This window comes from Anoplopoma fimbria, chromosome 20 (assembly GCF_027596085.1).
Source record: "Anoplopoma fimbria isolate UVic2021 breed Golden Eagle Sablefish chromosome 20, Afim_UVic_2022, whole genome shotgun sequence".
In the NCBI taxonomy this organism is placed as follows: Eukaryota; Metazoa; Chordata; class Actinopteri; order Perciformes; family Anoplopomatidae; genus Anoplopoma; species Anoplopoma fimbria.
Genome location: NC_072468.1, coordinates 10,145,543 through 10,165,165, shown reverse-complemented (window position 1 = coordinate 10,165,165; position 19,623 = coordinate 10,145,543). Strand labels below are relative to the sequence as shown.

At 40.6% G+C, this 19,623-nt stretch overlaps 1 protein-coding gene across 2 annotated transcripts; it reads right to left on the bottom strand.

Annotated features, from left to right (window-relative positions):
* Positions 1–4,570: 4,570 nt before the first annotated feature.
* Positions 4,571–17,099, bottom strand: LOC129109258 (phosphatidylinositol-3-phosphatase SAC1-B). Of its 2 annotated transcripts, none has more exons than XM_054621288.1 (20): positions 17,026–17,099; positions 16,340–16,437; positions 15,375–15,449; positions 15,160–15,287; positions 14,769–14,918; positions 13,817–13,876; positions 13,242–13,275; positions 12,730–12,831; positions 12,415–12,500; positions 11,269–11,355; positions 11,108–11,176; positions 10,909–10,988; positions 10,721–10,819; positions 10,495–10,633; positions 9,387–9,456; positions 9,181–9,253; positions 8,710–8,803; positions 7,402–7,494; positions 7,262–7,319; positions 4,571–7,145 (listed from the first exon to the last, which is right to left on the bottom strand). In XM_054621288.1, exons 1-20 carry the CDS (start codon positions 17,052–17,054, stop codon positions 7,009–7,011), a joined length of 1,761 nt encoding a protein of 586 aa, XP_054477263.1. In that variant the 5' UTR covers positions 17,055–17,099; the 3' UTR covers positions 4,571–7,008. The 2 variants fall into 2 exon arrangements, with proteins under 2 accessions (XP_054477263.1, XP_054477262.1); XM_054621287.1 differs by lacking the exon at positions 17,026–17,099 and adding an exon at positions 16,633–16,718.
* Positions 17,100–19,623: the final 2,524 nt, after the last annotated feature.

Genomic DNA, 19,623 nt, shown 5'->3' with positions numbered 1-19,623 from the left:
GTAGCTTTACAAAAACATTATCAACACCAAGTCCAACCTATTTGTTGCTTCCAAAGCTTTCAAGCACAGCTCTTGACCTTCTTTAGCAGATGGAGGTGCTAGTCATGGAGGTGGATTTCATATGCCTGGAGAAGGTCTCTGGTGTGGGATGTGGATGGGCTTTGGGCGTGCTCTCCTCTGCTAGATGTACCTACGTGAGTTAGGTCAAAGACAAATTTCCATCACCATGAAGAGAATCCTGCCCTGACTTCAGACCAGCACGATACTGCTAAACCAATAGAGAACACCTAAAGTATCCCAATGGGACTCCCTTATGTATGTAGGTGGATTGTCCTCTGGCAGCTGGAACATCTAACCAGAGTCTTCATTTATCACTCAATAAATAACATCTCTGCTTGGTCACCCTAAAGACAGGAGAGGAAGACTGGAGTGGTGTATGCTCTGCGGAGCACTCCATCAGCAAAACATTAAGGACCCTGGACAGGAGACTGAATGAACACGAGTAATCAACAACATTATGGCATTACACCTGGTATAAACATGTGATCTATATCTGGATACGTCATCCATGAGCATTTACACCTGATAAAATCTCAATATGCAAATGAGTTAGGGGACATTTCGATGTCAATGAAAGACTTATGAGCTGCTACCACTTGCAGCTTTTGCTGGCACTCAACAGACCTTGCCTTTGCTCAGAAAACCCATGTGATAGAAACGCCTCTCTGCTTGTCTGGCTGACATCTCTTAGTGGTTTGGACGCATCCTACATCAAAGACATGCCAAACCCTACACTACAGGCCATATACTACGCTCTGCTACTGACAATCTGGCTTCCTACTCCTTCACTAGAAGGGAGTAGCAAGCCGATATTAGGTTACGGCTCCACAAAGTCACAACTGTTTGCTGTCCTGGCTCCACAAGGGTGGAATAAGGTCCCCATTGAGGTCAGGACAGCAGAAACATCTTACCACTGAAAACTTTTTGTTCAGACTGCACCTTGGCCCCATAAAATACAATAAAAAAATGTAATCTAACCCCTATCTAATATTGTCTCTTACTGTAGCACTTAAAGTATATCAGCCTATTTGATAAAGTTGATGTACTTGCAAGATTCTTGCAATGTTTGGGTTGTATCTTTTTGTTTCAAATGCACATATTAGAAGTAGCTTTGGATAAAAGCGCCAGCAAAATAAATGTCATGTAATGTAATGCTGGGGTTGCGTAAGCTAGCAGGAAGCGGCAAAGCTAGGTGACATTGCAACTTGGCATACATTTTTCTAAAGAATGTGGTCACAATCCATTTACACCTGGCTGAAATCAAATCCAAATCAGAACCGGTCTACTATACTCTACATGTGTTCTGGCTGATCGATCGCCTTCAGATCCCAATGTGTTCTACATGTCTTTACACCCCGCTTTAACATGTTTTTTTCCTTATGAACAAAAAGTGCCCAGATAGAGATACAAATGAAATGCCCGGTGTAGGTGGGGTACAAGTACCAGTGACCCAGATTAAAACTACTAACAGCATTCACTGGGAAGAGGTGAAAGGTCATTTACCAGGACTCAGCAGATGGCCAGAGAAATATCAAGTATTGAATACATTTAAAAGCTGTGTCCCAATCCAGCGGCTGCATCCTTCGGGGTCTGCATTTGTAGACCGATTGCGTCACAGCGGCCACAACGAGGAAGTCCCATTTCAAAGACTCCTTCTAATGCGGCCGACAAATGCAGCCTACTTTTCCCAGATTCGGAGGATATCCTTCACTCCTCAACATATCCCAAGATTCATTGCATGCCGGTGAAGTTGATTTTTTTAATCGACATGGCGACTAGTGGACCAGCAACGGGAGTATTCACATTTAAAGGTAATTATTGGGTTTTAACTCACGTGTATATCTACCCATACAAGTGTTAAAACTAAAAACAAAAGACCTGATCAGATCACACTTATGTTAAAATGATCGGTTAATTTACGTGACGCTATTAACTAACCAATTAACGCGACCGAGAGCCGTTCGGTCGAGCCTTTGCGGTATTCAAAGGACGCGGCCGACGTAGACCGCGAAGGCTGGGTCCTCCGAAGGCTGCAGCCGCTGGATTGGGACACAGCTTCAGTTGACGTCTTAGACCAGAGACAAGGTTTACATCCCACAGAAGTTACGTACTTAGGTCAGGTGATGACAACTTAGACAATTCCATTCCAGACCGTGACATGCACTTGAAAGCTTTTTTTAATTGGATCTTCAGTATTTGTTTTGTACTTTCATACACTCTTGTAATTATCAGTAAAGAATTAATAGTACCAACATTTTTAATTCTGGTCTACTATGGCCCCTTTACTGACCGTTGCTGCACAGGATGACATTTGGTTACAGTATTTTATTGAATGGAGTGAAATTCCTTGGTGTCTTTCAGTTTTGACCTGTGGTAGCTCACCCAGCAGGCCTCGCTCTTCCTGCTCAGTAATCTGAAGTGGCATTTTAAGCTTGTAGTGTCGTCATCATCTGATCCCCATTCTGTTGAATAAGCCAGCAAAATGATGGTATTGTCAATGGCAGAAGCAGTAGAAAAAAAAAAAATCATATACAAGCACCAAAATGAACACCACAGTACACTAAAACACATGCATACAAATTTTAAGGAAGAAAATGTATTTGCAGTCAAATGTACCACATCATAGTTTAAAAGTAGTAATTGTGAGGAATTGTTTATAGTTATTGATGCATTAGGCCAAATGAGGAATGAGCAGGAATGGAGAGAGTACTAGAATATTTGTTCTCAATTAAAATTAAACTTACTTCAGCGAAATTTGACCTGAGTCAAAGTAAAATGATTCAGATAAAAGAAAAAGTAGGTCAGTTAAATTGTACAAAAAATGTACAAATGTAAAAACTGTGTTACATTATATGATCACCAGTCCTCAAAACTCGGCTGGGTAGCTTTAAATGAGCATCACATTCTAATTATAAACACTTATTTTTTTAAACCATGTTACAAAGTACATAAGTAAAAGAAATAACAAAAGACTCATAAAACAATCTAACTAATAAAACACCACATATAGAGAGGCTCAGAAGCACTAAACATACAATAAAACAATAAATGGGGAGAAACACAGATGAATCATAAGACCAAGGCTGTTCAAAGTACTGCTGTCATTATCTAATCTGATAAATAACACAATTTTCTACACATGAAAGCTAATAGAAGCTGATAAAGGGACCCTGAAACAGACTCCAACAGTAAACATGGCACGATATTTAAAGGGGGAGGAGCAGAAACTTTTTCTGGTAACATATGACCTCCCATAAAATACCACCTTTGAGCATCTCACTACAGCTTTTATGGACAGCGCACCGCAAAGGTATCTGCTCAACTGTGCGGAAACCCTTTGAGTCGTTTAGTTTTACGGAGTTCTGACTGCACTATACAGGTGTATTTAAGTTTGAGCTCTTTACCACAAAATCATACTCCTACCTCACATTACTAACAAACACCACATTCCAAGAACCTAATCCTCTCTGGATCCCTAAAACCTTCATGAAAGCAGTATTTGTTCGGGCGCTGTATTGGATTTTCTGACATTGTAAAGGCACTTGTTCATTAAGTGAACAGGTCACTGATGAGATCTGTTGTAGCTGTGTATTTTGGTGTAAAGGAAGCAATCTGCTGGATGTGTATGTGAAAATATTTACAAGAACAAGGCGTCAATATGACAGCTGTGTTTTCAGCTTGTTCAGCTGCCACCAAGTGGACAGACAACAAAAAGGGCTGCCAGTCTTAGAGCAACAAAACAGGAAAACCCTATGGTGCAGCCATCCAGAGTAGATGAGATGCACACAGAGCTGCAATCCAAGACCAGTCGGTCGCCTCTGAATAGTGAAACAGACAAAAATGATCAAATACTGATGGTGCGGTAGTCTCCACAAAGGAAAAAACAAGGACAGAGTAAAGGGCCTGATGGAGAGACTGCCAAGCTTACTGAGGGCTTCAAGGCTGGGGTTCTTTTAAGTGAAGAAAATGTTTGGACAGTCATTAAAAGCCACAAAGTCAAGGCCCAGTACGGATCCCCGTCCGTCATCAATGCTTTAACTTAAGTTTAAGCGTCGTAGAGATCCCTCATTCCACTTTGGGATATCGTAAATGAAAGTTAAATATTAAATAACAGGGACTTTCTCTCGGATTTAATTTCATAAAATTGAAATGGAAAATTTTGGTCACTTAAAAGATGTCTTGTTCAGCATTTGGTTGTACTGAAACACACTTTACACTATCTTTTTTTTGGCTAGCCAAAATTAGCATCCCAATTAATACCGCAGTTATCTTGAATGAGGGATGCACCTTGCTAATAAAGCTTGCTAGCTAGCACTAGCGTTACATGGTAAGTTAGCGTTTGCTATGCTAACGGTACCGGTCCCTGATGGGTCCCTCTCCTCCAATTATGGTCACTTCTTGTAAAGGTTCAGTCCCAAAATAGTCCAATAATCACAAAATATATAATATATATAATATTTTAAAATCTAAGTAAATTGGAAGCCACGATGAAGATACAATGAACAGAATATTAGTTTTGTTGTAAATTTGTCTTAAATATTTTATTTGAGCTCGTTTCAGTATCATATTTAAACTGCAAATTCATTCAGATTAAGGCATAACAATTTTTAAATCAAAAAAGTTCATGACTCGTGCTACAGGTCTGGACCACTCAAATGATTTTCGTTTGCACCTAAGACAGAATTCTAAATACAATATTCTCTTAAAACACTTGCATGAGGCCCATTGATCAAGAAGCAAAAATCTACATTTACAGAGTCAAAATTAATAATGCATTTGTGTGATCCTCATCAGGTTGAACATTCTCTTTGCACAGGATAAGAGCCCAGAGCCCGGCTGGTGAAAAAATGAAATTAATGCTCTCCAGTTATACGACCCAACAGAACATAACATTAAACAAGATTGTTAACGTTTCAAATATATTTAGGAATGTCACAGATAACATAACAGGCCAAATCTGAAGTATATCCATGCATCTCCATCCTAAAACAAACCAAGTGTTATTTAGAATCAGATTGTAAGCAGAAAGCTAACACAAGGTTGCAGAAACAACATCCAATATCCAACCGATCACTAAAGCTAGGGTTGTTAATCTTCTTATAAAACATTTTTCATTAAAAATCTAATTATATCCTGACTGCAATCAATAGTTAAAATGGTCAGACAAAATTAAAAGAAAATTAAAATCTGGTTGCTGTCGCACAAAGAAATGATTTTATGTGCTTAATGCCTGTCCACTCATTGCGCGTCACCACAAGCTGCTAGCTCGACAGCTTGGAGTGCTAACAACAGCCATGTTTGTTGTTTACATCCATTGTGGTAATTTTTGGCAAGTGGCTTTGGAGGAAGTTCTGAAAGGGTGGGTCAGACGACTTTATAGCTAGATTAACAAATTTTGGGAGCTTGTGCTGTTAGCAAATTTCATAGGAAAAGAGTTGGCACTTTGGGCTGTTTTCTAGCGTACTCTTGCTAGTTTCTCAACATTACCGAAACTAGCTTTAAAGAAAGTGCGGGAGGCTACAAGGACCAATTACACAAACGCACTAACCAACAATATTATTGTAAAGGAATTATCACGTTTGTAGCTCAATACCTAAACATTGCTGCTAGCCTGCTGCTACCGCTCTGAAATACCAACTTGCAACTTCACTTCCTACTGCTGCCCTTAATTAGTGTAGTGTCTTCGGCATCCCTTTAGTGAGTTAAAATGTTAACAATACTGTGTAACAATAGGTTCTGTTGATTCTTGTTCACAAATGACTTATTTAAGAGCAAAAAATTACGCAACATCCGTAGTTTACGGAATTAACTAGTTACTTAATTTACGTAGTTATGGAGTTTACATAGTTACGTAACTTACACAGATATGTTGCGTAACCACAGTAGATATTTTTTAAAAACACAATATTTTCCTTAGCCTAACTTGTTTTTGCTGCCTGAACCTAACCAAGTAGTTCTGTTGCGCAAGTAAACCTAAAAAATAAGTAAACCTTCGCTGGAATTTTAGTGTGAAAAGATACTGTAAGCATGTAACAAGCTGAAACTGACACGCCGTCCCTGAATTCCTGCAGAGTGTAAATGGTACTTAACTCAACTGCAACTCCAAACAGTGGAGCTCGTTTCTGCCTTCTCCAGCATCATTTACACTCTGCAGTGGCCTTTTCACTGATCAACCTTTTATGATGATGTATACTGATGACAACCAAAGACGTAGATGATTTTCAAAAACACATGTTAAATATACAGTATACCTGATGTATTTCACGACTATATGAAGTGATAAAAGAACGCTGAAATGCACTATCCAACAAGTTGCCAAAAGACGTTGGGGATACTGAGGACTTCTTTTTATACACTGGCTGTGTAACTGAAGTTGTCGCCAAAGAAGGCCGGATTTCCTGGAGCCTTTGGACCCACTCAATGACCCGTTTCTGGTCTTGAATCGGTCAAAGCAGGCAGCGTCTAACCGTGGACAGAGCATCTGTGCATGGATGAACATATATTGGCAATGCAAAAAAATTTAAAAGACAAAAGGCAAATTAACTGATCCCAATACATCCATTAAGAGAATTCAATGTGACTGACATTTACGTATAGGTCCCACAGCATTCCTCTGAAAAAAGGGAAACAATCACATCCGGTAAGAACAAACTCCAGAGGTTTAGTTTCATGTAAAACTGCAGACAGACAGTCCTGTCCACATTTCAGTAGCTTCAGTGTGGACAGCAGCCGGCCCGTGCACTCCCAGTCCCTGTCTTTTTTTTTTCGCCGTTGTTGCGCACGAGGCCCGGCCCCCTGCCTCCCACCGCCATCCTCCACTCCACCCCACCCCGTCTGTTAGTAAAGGCTCCAGGCCTGCGGTTGCTGATGCTGGGGGTAAAGTGACGAAGAGCCAGAGGATGAGGCGGTGAGATCGCCAGGGCCAAGCTGCTTTCCACACGCACACATTCAGTCCAGCTTCTCCTTCAGGACCAGCTTGGGGGCGTCTACGAAGTCCAGTCCATTAAAGAGGATGAGGCCGCCCGTCACCACGCTGGCTGTTCCCCAGAACAAAACATAGGCCAGCGTCTCAGTCCACGTCTCACCTGATGGTCAGGGACAGCAGGTCATACAGAGTCAGTGGAACAACTAAACTCCGATTTATGTTGCTAAATTTGTATGAAAATGCGTGTTAATTTGAGTTAATTGCAATTCGTCTTACCAGCCATTAGCAGACAGATGATACACATGGAGAATGCTACCACCATGACGATAGGCAACTAGAAAAGGAAAAGAGTCACATTTAAAAACATCCAGAAAAGAGAAAAAACGTATCCGTCTATTTTCCAGAGCCCTTCTTACCGTCAGGAACTTCCAGTCTTTGGGGTCACGCAGCGGGGTGGCCCAGTCAGCTTCGTCCACAGCATAGTTCCCCAGGAACAGATCGATGGAGTCCTGCGTGACAACAGACCAATTGATTCTGTAAATGCCCAGCATTAATAACTACTCAGCTGGCCCTGTGATTGTTCAGGCTTCTGTCGGATCGGGCTCAGGCTGTCTTGCTGTGTAAAGCTTCATGTTTAGTTCTGCTTATTTTCAAATTTATCTCATTTATCACTATGTCGTCCCTACATTGTGTCAGGAAATTAGAAATCTCCAGACTTCAAGAGTCTACTGTAACTGACGATAACCGAAAGCTCTAAATTTCAACTGTACAGTACCATATTTCACCTTCTATCATGTGTGGCCAAACTACATAACCTACAATCTAGTAAATAGAGTCTGTAAAAAGCACGTCTTAGTTGACCACTAGATGTTGCTGCCATGAGGAACAGATATTTGATCTACGTTGATTACTTTACCTAGCATGGCAGCTTGATTTTCGCGATATTGCGCGATCACATATCACACGAAAACCATCTTGTCAGGCTTTAAGTATCAAGTAGTGTGTTTGTGTCCGGTAAGCCAGAGCACCGACCAATCGGATTTCTGTGACGAGCTTCTGGCTGCTATGGGCGTGGCTTAAGTTTGTGAAAGACGACACAGAAAGGCTAATATTTGCTCTTCACGACAATGGCGGCTCCTGAAGAGGTTAGCAGTCAGTTATTACAGAACTGGAGAGTTTTTCTTTGTTGAAGAGCAAAGAATGATACTGAAGGCTTTTCTAGATGGAAAATGTGTTTTCTCTCTTCTCCTGGGTGGCTTCAGTTAAGAGTTTGATTGACAGGTGGTTCATCCTATCACCTGCCACGTATTTTTTTTCCAAACAGTTTCCAATGACGGCTTCTCGGATGGTTCTGTGTAACAACCTATCTGGCGGCTCAGTTCACTGATAACTGAAAATATTTACCTCAGTTGATTTGGTAAGGACAAAAGAAAGCGTGTCGAAGAGTGCCGAAGTTTGGGAAATGAGTACTTTTTGTGTTGAGGTGAAACTAAACATTAGTCCCACATTCGGAAAAGGGCACATGGGGTTTTCTGGTCTAGAAACACTGATATTCTTGCAATGTAACCGCTTGAAGTGACTATCTTTCTGTATATGGCTCACATTGACAAAAGTTTGGCCAACCCAAGTGTAATCTGATAGAGATGTCCCTATTACTTACTCATTCTATTAGTAAAACACAAGGCACTTATCCACACATCAAATCCACGAAGGTTTGGACCCACCTGTCTAAATCCATCGGAGAAGTTGTTTTTGTAATATCGGATCATGGAGTTCCAGCCGTCCATCACCAGCCCCCACTGAGTCCTCTTCCCTGTCCTGAGAGATCATCATGTGGGTCAACAACATGTAGAAAATCACTTATGTCCACATAGGTTGGATGCAAACCATTTTGTTATCCCTTGTCCTCTATCCTCCATATTGAATACCATCTAACATCTAATCTAATTTACTGAGGCCCCACTATGCTCCCCAGAGGATAAACCATCTCCATTTTGAACAGCTTTCTTATTGCATGTGAACTAAATGCTCTTAGTCTGAGAGAGCAACCAACTGACACTGGGGGGGAAACAAATGGATGAATAGAAAAACAGCAGAAACCTCCTTCCTCCATCCTTTCACTGTTTCCTTTGTCATTAACAGGTAGTTAGCATGTGTTCAGCTGGATGTTATCTGTTAGCTGTGTGAAAACTGACCTGGTGAAGTCAGTCTTCAAGGCACCAGTACCGGCATACTGCTTGGCACAGGCGTCGGCATTGTCTGCCCAGGCTGCACGTGATCAGACGGGTGGGGAGAATAAAAATAGAAGAGAACAGATCATATTAACATCTATGACCTTAAATGTAGGCTTGGCCAGGTGATCGGTTCAAAAGGGAACTGTTGAGTGCGAGTGTGAGCCCACCGTTCTTGAACATCTTGCCAAAGTCTGCCTGCTCCTCAATCTGCTGGCCCACGTGGAGGACTCCAATTCTCTGCAGGCACACACACACACATTTGATTTGAGAGTCCAAAATTAAACCTCAGATTTATTTGTCAAAGGCTACGCTAAAGCCTCCCTGTTCTCTAGTTCTTTAATTTGCTGTTAATGCAAACTCAACACTTCCTGCATGTGTACCTGTCATCTTGATTAATTCAATATAATGTCCATTTATGCCTTCACTACAAGACACAGAATTATGTCAAACTTGCCCTCTTCACTTCTGACTTGCTTTTCTTTTTTTCTTAAACCTTCCATTTTGCAATTTCTTTTCTCAATGACAGTTAAGCTACTTTGAATGAAATCCTTCCTGAAAAGCAGGGAACAATCCGTCCCTTTTCTGGTCGGCTTTTAATGTGAAACATCTGAAGGAAGTGTGAAGTTTAATTGAGTTTAAAATGAAAGAGTCAATTAGAGGTCGGCACAGAGCCATTTCCAAAGAGGAACTGAAGCAGTTATATCCGTTTATACTCTTGCTGAAGCACCAGACTCCATTGAAAAAAAACTGTAATTTCACATCACAGAACACAGAAGTTGCTTGTCCACCTCTGCCTGGATCTGTTCATTTGTTTGTGTTATTGTGACTTTGGCATTTCAGAGGGTTAGTTCAGATTCATCAAAGTCAAAGCATACTAACTAACCGATCGAGGCAGCGGTAGACCAGCAACTCCTGTGTTCTGCGAGGTAGAATCACTGTTTTTGGGAGAATATAGATTGCTTTGCTCCTGTGCCTGGTACTGCTGTCTGAATATTTAAACTGGGGGCATGTTGGCCGCCATCTACAGTAGGCAATACACTGACTTTGGATAAGTACTTCATACATCCCCAGTTCAGACCATCTGAACTAACCCTTTAACACGGATCGACTGACATGACTGTTGTTGTGCTGATGATATTAGTGCTGGGGAAATAGACGTTATTCTGTATTACATTGTGCTAACCGACAAAAACCCAGGCTGGGCACAGCCACTGCTCTCTATGTTCAGCTGTTTTTATTATTATGGCCACTTCCTGTAGGATGATAAAGTAGTACCCTTAGCTGTGACTGCAGCGAGCGTTGGGCCAGCATGCTCTGGATGACGTTGGTGCGGTCCAGACAGTCCATGCAGTTGCTCCGAAATGTCCCTTCCTGTGTCAACATCACCTTCCCGTCTGCGTCCACCAGGAAATATCTGTATCCACACACACACACCATTACTTCTGCTGCAGAAGCGGATGTAGATATCTACCTGGTGCACAAAGCAAAAAAGCACACTCACCCAAATTCGTCCTGCATTTCCGCGACCATGTCAACTAAGATATGCAGGCGGTGCCACCTCATCCGGCTGCACTCCTTATGGAAGTCAAAGGCTATGTACCTTCAGAAAAAACAAGCATTTACCAAAACTTACTAAAAAAAAAGCAGCCACATGTGAGGGGAGAAGCACGGAGCTGGTGGTAATCTTACTTGATCATGCCGTTACCCAAGCTGCTCACCATCTTGTCAAACGCCAGCTCCAGTGGCTGTTCTGAGCCCTTTTGGTTGATCTGTGAGGAGAAGGATAACAAAAAAATCAAAAATAAGAAATGTTTTCTAGTCATGAATTAAAAAGTGTGAAATCAAAACCTAGCTGGCACAATGATTTCATAACAAAATGACATCTTACCAAGTTCAAAATGACTTGTCTTCCATAGAGAATAATCTGTGAGTCAAAGTGTCTCTGGAATCCGTCCAACTAAAAGAGATCAACAGAGAGAAAGTGGGTGAGGAATGAAGAAGAAGAAAATAAATATGATCTGTCTCATGGAAACAAAAAGGGCAGCTTACATGGTTCACTGTTTTGTTGATCTGTGGTTTGGGCTTGTACTTGAGGTTGGGTCTTTGGGACCAGTAGAAGGGGATGGAGCCTCTCGTCTAGGAGGAGAAAAAAAGGACATAATACATTCAATGTGAAGACGATCACTGGGCTAAAACAGGACTGTGGACTGTATTGGGTCTGTGCACACAACTGTGGCCGAAATATTTAATGTAAAACAAATTTTAGCGGAACAAAAATACACAAACCCCCCCCCAAAAAATGCTCAAATTAATTTAAATATATTTTGAGGGTTAACTAGGGACATTTTTTTCAACCTCCACCCTATTGTCCCTTTAGTTTCAAAGCAACTAAGGGGTACAACAGTTTTTGAAATTGGAGTATTGATGGAGACCGCTGCAGACGCTAAACGGGCTGTAATGTAATCGGTCGGTGCAACTCCTCAACGTCAATGTACGTCCAGTAAAAGTTTCTGTTGTTGCCACTGAAAGGCTCAGATTGTTATCAAAAGTGTCTGACAACATTATGGAAAGAACCCAAAAGAGAAATAAAACCTTTGTCTTTACCTTTTCACCTGATCCGGCATGTCTGTTTGCTGGCAAAAGTCTCGTTCTGAAATCCCTGCGTCACATTGTCAAAATATGCCAAATGTTTCGGCCGTGACATTGAAAATCTTTTAGGTAAAACTAAATTCAACAAACTTCTGACAACACCGGCACTCCTCTCTCCAACTCTCACTAACTCTTCCACCTATAGTCTCCCGGCAACAAGTCACATGACACAATAACCAACAAAAAGGTAATGAAAAAAGGTTTCATTCCTCTGTAGGGTTCTTCCCATAATATTGTCAGACACCTATAATAACAATCTGAGTCTGTCAGTGGCAAAAACAAGTACTTTTAGTGGCCAAATTTGATAGTGAGGATTACATTACAGCCCATTTAGTGTCTGCTGTCTGCAGCTTTCTCCCTAAATACTGGACCAAATAAAAATAAATCTGTCCCCATAAGTCACCAAAGTAACCCTTTAATGTATCATATTTACAGTGTATGGCGTCATGATATAACAACAAACCACTGGATTGTGACTTGAATGATTGTTCTTCATTATGGCAGACTTCACTACGTCTCTCCTGGGGCGTCAATGTTTTGGCTCACCTGAACAAACGAAGCCTTGGCGCTGTTGTACTGCACTATCTGCTCCGTTTCCACATAGTTAGCAGGGTGGCCTTCTGAGTCAATGCCTGCAGACAAAACAACAAACAGCTGTTTGAGAGGTTCGGTCATCATTGAATTAATATCCGCTGGATGTGCTAGCAGTAGCAACTTTTTCCTGACATAAATGAGCTGCAAATGTGTTTTAAACAGGTTTGTAAAACACTTGTAAAAGTGTTGGTGAAACATCGATTAACAATAATGCAAATGTGTCCCCTGAAGAACAGACGGAAATAGTATAGCGGACAGTAGTGTTACCTCGGACGTAGTAGCGGACTCCGGCTCTGAAGCAGCTCCTCCTGGAGATGATGATCCAATCAAACACCTTTCCGTTGATGCAGCCCGACTTCATGGTGATGACTAGTCGACAGATGAGTTAAGAAAACTGACGTGGAATAGTAAGGAGTCAGTGCTACGCACACATAAAGATGTAGATGGCGGTCGGCAGACTGGACCTGCTACTGTGCGTTTACAGACACTTTAATTAGAAAACAGTTTTCTACATCTCATAGTCATTAAATAGTTATCCTGATCAAGGACAGACAAAAAAACACTCTTCTATCAACACATTGAACGGTATATAGGTTATACTACAACTACCTTTATACAAAAAAAAGCACATGGATCACTTTTAAAAGTCAATTATCTAAAATGAACAATAAAGTAGGCATGCCTTATTTAATGCCTCACTCAAACAACGTAGTGAAGAAAGATCTCACACTCATTTACTAAAACAGATCCAGCAACCAACAAACAGCAGCAAAGGATACAGCCATGGAGGACAGGAAACACAAACTTGTGTAGCTGTAAGATAAGAGCAATGTTAGATGGGTTTAACATAAAAAACAAAACACATGTAAGGTTACTTTTGTAACCTTGGTTCTCCGATTGGAGCAAGTTGCACTCCCAGAGTCAGGGGAACACGAGCAACATTAAGCTCTCCTTCTCAGCGCCATTTTCAAGGTGTCACTATGGGATATGGAGACTTCCATTTTTTTCCGACAAGTTAAGCTTTAAGGGTAAAAAGCAAGCGAATGGTATAAATTCCTTGTGCAAGGGCACTACAGTTGTAAAGGGTGTTGATGTAAAGAGTTGTTAAATCAAAATGAAAACTAGTGTTCTAATGGAGATAAATATCATAGCAGGCTCCTGGTGCTTCCAACTTATGGGCGTCGTAAAGCCAAACTGCTATTGATTTAGTCCGCTGTTTAAAAACAGGCAAAAGTAGTCAAGCATGCTTCCAATGGGGTAGACAGTTACGGACCAGAATACTCAGGAGGGGGAACGTATCCAATAGTGAGAAATCTAAATAAATGCGGTGATAGAGAAGTTTGTGTTGTCTCACCTCTGGCTGTGCGATGAATTCTCTCAACAGGTGGCCGTTCCAGACAAAACGCTGATCTGCCTGAAACAGGGACAGGTAGCACATGTTAATACAAGGCCAGAGACATAGGCAGACAAAGAAGTGGCCTACACCGAGAGATGACTCTTACTGTGGGGGAAAAAACTTGAACAATTGTAAATTTGGAATAATTAATTGAGACTGAAGGGGGTTTTTTTTGGGGTTTTTTCTACATACATAACAACTTTAGTAACTTTTAAATTGTTTAAGTGAATTCAGTTAGTTTGTCATTATATGGGAAACAACATTTCTGATTGGGCATTTCATTCTGGCCACTGTAGATCACCAATTCACAAAGAGTCTGGACTGTATGTGGATTATAACACGCTTTTTCAAACCAAAATGAGTGCATATATGCAGGTTTTTTTAAACACTTGAAAACCAGCTTAAATTATGTACTCCTCTCCCAGTGCCAGTAGACCAGTATACCTTTCTGTTGTTTTTCTGGTGTGTCACGTTCAACGTTCAAATGATCGCCGAGGTAAAATAACCGTTTATCTCAATGGAGTCTGGTAGCATTGAGGAGGACATGTATCGGCTGTTTTTTTACACATGGAACTCTGTGAATTGAGGGTTTATTTCGACCCAAACCAGAGTTGGCGATTGTTGGATGAGTGGAAAGACTAGCAAAGTCTTTTCTTATGTTTCATTTTGTTTCTGTCCAGCTTGAACGAAGTGTGTTTTGATTATCAGGGACGTAAAAATGACTGTTGCTTGACTGGAGTCTTGTGGCTTTGAGAAGAGCATGTTCATGGTATGTTTAGTAAGTTAATAAATGATTATTGTGCTGATCGGAGCTGGAGCAGATAAATAACCATGACTATTGCAGAGTTATTTGTCAGAGAATTAGGAATTTCTGTCCAGCGGGGGTAAAGGGGCTTCAGGTACATCTCACCCTCTCCAGAAGGCTCATCTCCTGAAACTCAGGGCTGGTGTTGGCCAGGCGCTGCAGGGTGTGGGTCAGGTCGTAATCCGTTGCAAAGTAGAAGCCGTCTGTGTGAAGCACGTTGTTGATCATGGACAGGAAAGCCTTGTTGTCCTGCATCTGAAAAAAGAGACAGACAGAGGGCTGTAATGAAGCCAGTAGAAGTAGAAGCTGTTCGGACACCAAAGGGTGACTTTGGCGACACCTTCTCCTTGCTGCTTGGCCCTCACATGGACATCCATCACGTCCATCATCTTGAAAGATATGTAAACCCTCTAAATACTCTGACCACCACATCAAGCTTGGTTGAGTTCTGCCAGCTCTCCCATCCACAAGAGCAATCAGCAGCCATGTTCCTCACCTGGTTGTCCGTCAGGTGCAGTATGGTCTTCTTGTAGGAGATGATGTCGAAGTCCACGGCCTTCCACACAGTGTGGCCCAGCAGGTCCCCCACCTTCTTCTTCTTTGTGATGACAACCAGGTACATGCCTAACACAGAAGAAAGTACTTGGAGATGAAAACCCAACCCCAATGCTGCTGGAATGTCCCGACGGTTGGCATTCACTCTGAACTTACCTGCCACCAGGCGGATCGTCCCCATGAGTCCACATATCGGCCTGGTCTCAGCAGACGCAGGGATGTCCCTCCTCACTGAGGACCAAAGCAGGCACACAACAGGGGTTAAGGGACAGTGTGAATGTTCTCAATTAGGGCAGCAACTGAGCTACTTTTTCATGATGCATTGAAAAATTTAAAGAGAATTAAGTGATGCCTTAAAAGTGTCTTTTAGATGTGAGCTACACATAATGTGAGACTGGGAAAAAGTAGCAACGTTATCAAAATGAAATATCGCCCCAGTGTTTGGGAACGACTTCACTAAATGATTGACCCAACTGATCATGTGTGTTTGTGCAATTGGAGTGGGCCTACTGTGCAAAGGTGGATAATATCAATTTATTACCGCATATATATGCATCTAAAATATTTCACACTTGAATTGTATTCAATTTTGTCTTAAGGACTTTCTACCAAGTTGCTATTGCTTAATTTTACAGCTTATTTAATAACTCCTGGTATTGGATCGGTGCATCCCCATAATTGAAAAAATGTAATTGAATGAGAACACAGAGGAGATAGAAGCAGTATAACATATTAACATTTACACAATATATATATTTTTTTACAATCAACACTTGAATTGATGAAGGCAGTTGCAAAAGCCAAGGAAGTAAAAAATGTAAACCATACATTGGTGTTCCATGTTTACCTCTTTACTTAAGATTACATTAGACTTGTTTTGTTTTCTTTTTATAAAATGTACCAAAACACTGGCAACGAGGAAAATCTTGGGTAGATAATAATTATATTGAGAATAAATATGAAACAAAATTTAAATTGACATCAAACACTATTATACGCTTGTTTACAAGAAATTGAGCTAAATATATATGACTACTGGTACAGTAGTGCTGCTACAGTCTCCACTGTGTTCTCATTGAATTACATATGAGCTGGAGCTCTATCCCCTAACCTGAGCTCACCTGTGAGAGTGGTCTCGGTCGACACCTTGTCGATAGCCAGAACATCCTCAGATCCGTCATCAAGAGCCTCTATGTAGAACTTCTCTGGTGTGATGCGCCTGGTGTGACACAGACAGACACGAGAGCTGTTTAAAAACCCACGAGCACTAACATCTAACCACATCCACCAACCCCACCACCAACCCCAGCAGCAGCAGCAGCAGGGCTCCGTGTAACACCGTCATTACTACATAAATACGCGGACTAGAGTGAACTGGCGGAAGACTACACAGCGAGCTGACAGGAGCATCTACCTGTTAGCCTTGTGAGCTAATGGAGCACTGTGACCGACTGGAAGCAGCAGGTAGCAGTGTTGCATCCGCTAAACCGACTCATATCTAGATTCACCCGGTAGCACGGGACTCCTGTTAAACAACGTGATGTTAACGACGAGCCGCTGACGTATCCAGCCCGATTGAAAGAGCTCATTAGTGTAGAAAACTTTGTGTTGAATCAGGTGCAGTTAGCATTATTTGCATGGAGCGGTAACACGATGTCTGCGCTGACGAGGTGGTCTCTACACGGAGAGCTGCTTTATCGTTTAGCCGAGTCAGTATACAGTCCTCACGGATACGCTTCGCCTCTTCCTCCAGTATGAACAGTAAATAAAGCGACGTGATGTTGCAGTATTGAGCCGCAGCACTTACAAGTTGAAACTCTCATAGGTGCTCGCCATCTTTCCTCCCGTTTGACCTCAGTGACGTGTCACAGACTCACCGGCTACTTCCGTCATCAGCTGTGGGGGAAAGTCTCTGAAAGACTCCGCCGCAAAGGGACGCTAGAGGGCGCTGTTGACATGCAAGAGTCCCAAACATCACTTAGGAGAATTTCATGTTCATACAGCTAAAAAATATTTTAACTCAATATCATCTTTTAAGTTGTTTCTAAGTGAAACTGAACGTCATTTTTTGTTTCTTAAATTTTCTTAAAAGTCCGTCTCCAAAATAAATCTTATTTTTGTTTTTACAAATTATTGTTTTTTTTTCTTCTTCTTCTTCTTCTTCTTCTTCTTCTTCTTCTTCTTCTTCTTCTTCTTATTATTATTATTATTATTATTATTATTCTTCTTCTTCTTCTTCTTCTTCTTCTTCTTCTTCTTATTATTATTATTATTATTATTATTATTATTATTATTGTTGTTGTTGTTGTTGTTGTTATTATTATGAATATTACCATCTGATTTAGTACATTTTTTCTTTCTTTATTAACTGAATTTGTATGGCTGATTGTTTTTAAAGTTTAAACACATGCTCTGTATGACAAATGGTGTGTTACATTGTTAACTAATTGTAAATGTTTGACTTAAATAATTACAAATTATAGAAAAAAACATACAGAATAATAAGCATACTTAACACCGACATTACGTTTTATATATATTTATATCAAGGATTATAGTTTAAAAGTATATAGTTGTGAATACACAGTGAAAGAATGGGAACATTATTCAGAATAGTAAAATGTATCTACCAAGCAGACAACAGTCAAATTATGCAGGAAGTTTTCGGCAATACCTTATTTGAAAGTACACAATTACAAGTACAAGTCCTACATTCAAAATGTTACCTCAGTGACAGTACAGAAGTATTATTGGAATAATACACTTCAAGTGTCAAAAATAGTCATTAGCAACAAAATGGCTCCTGTTAGTTTCATGATTGCATTTTAAAATGATTATTAGTAATGTATTAATGTGGAAGCATTTAAATGTTGTAGCTCGGTTGAGGGCAAGGCGATTTCAAGGATTACAAGCTGGACAAAGCCGACCAAACCCTGAAGGGCCCCAAAGGCCCCTGGTTAAGTCAGTGCCACTAATTTTATTTATCGCTCATTTGTTCTGTAATATCTATAAAGCACAAATCAAAAATAAAGTTCTTAAAGTGGCTCCATCCTGTGGCCCGGTCTTGAAAAGGGACTATTTAAAGATTAATTTGATATTATACTTACATGGTGCACAGTCTAAAATACTTTTGAACTGAATCAAAACAAAAACAAACTAACTTTAGGAACTCAGGGGGAAAAGGGCCCAGATCTCCCTTTTGAATCATGGTCTCCTACTTATTCTGGTCTTGACGGTTGGGGATGGTTTGATCTTTAAGACCGCCTCATTTTTTAGAAACTCATCATCGTTTTGTAAAATCTTAATCTGCAAAGCAACAAGTAGTTTTAAAAATGAAAATGAAAGTAAAATATGACTATGAAATATGAAATTGTACTTAAGTACTGTACTCTACTAAATGTACTTAATAAATTCTATCACAGGAATCTGGAAAACTATATGTTTACACAATAGACAGTCTGGTGAGGGACTGGTGTTAGTGGGCAGGTGTGGGTGAATAGTGGGGTGCTGATGAATGAATTAACTTTATTTGTATAACACCTTTCAGGCACAGAATGCAGCACAAAGTGCTTTACAATTCCACAACAAAAAACATACATAGACACAAAGAGGGAAGGAGAAATTGTGTTTCTATGATCTAAAATAACAAACCCAAAGCTGCTATTTAAAGACAATGTTAAAAATAAGTATTTTGAGTCAGCGTTAAGAAGTAAGTCTAATATTTAAAGGCAGACTGTTTCATATTTTGGGGCGTCAGGTTATAACAGTTATAAGAGCAGCTGTGGAGGATCGTAAAACTAAAGGGAGTCTGGGACATAAAAGGGGTGAAGCCATTTAGTGCATTAAAAACTATGAGAAGGACTTTAGCCCTCACCAAGAAAAAAGTCTCTTAGCTTTCTTTATTTCATGTGGCAGTTATAACAATAATCCTCCCAAAAATGTAAACAGACCCCACAGTTTTTTAACGTCGTAGTGGAGAGCAAGGTAGTTCTCCAATCAGAGGGTCGGTGGTTCGATACCCGGCTTTGGCAAAAGCGATGTGTCCTTGGGCAGAGACACTTAACCCCAAGTTGCTCCCGAAGGCTTGCCATCGGTGTGGACTGGATGTTGCATGAATGTTAGTTAGAGTCTGATGGTGGCACCTTGCATGGTAGCCTGTCATCAGTGTGTGAATGGGTGAATGATATGTAATATACTACTGATTGTAAGTCGCTTTGGATAAAAGCGTCTGCTAAAATGACTGTAATGTAATGGTTGAGATGTAACTTTATGGTAAAAGTACCAAAATACATACAAATACCAAAACAGTAGAATTAGTAAAATAAAATGCTAACTTTTTGAAGTAATAAACAGCATAAAAGTTGTTGTTGATGTGCATGCTGTAAAACACAGAAAAACATTGCAT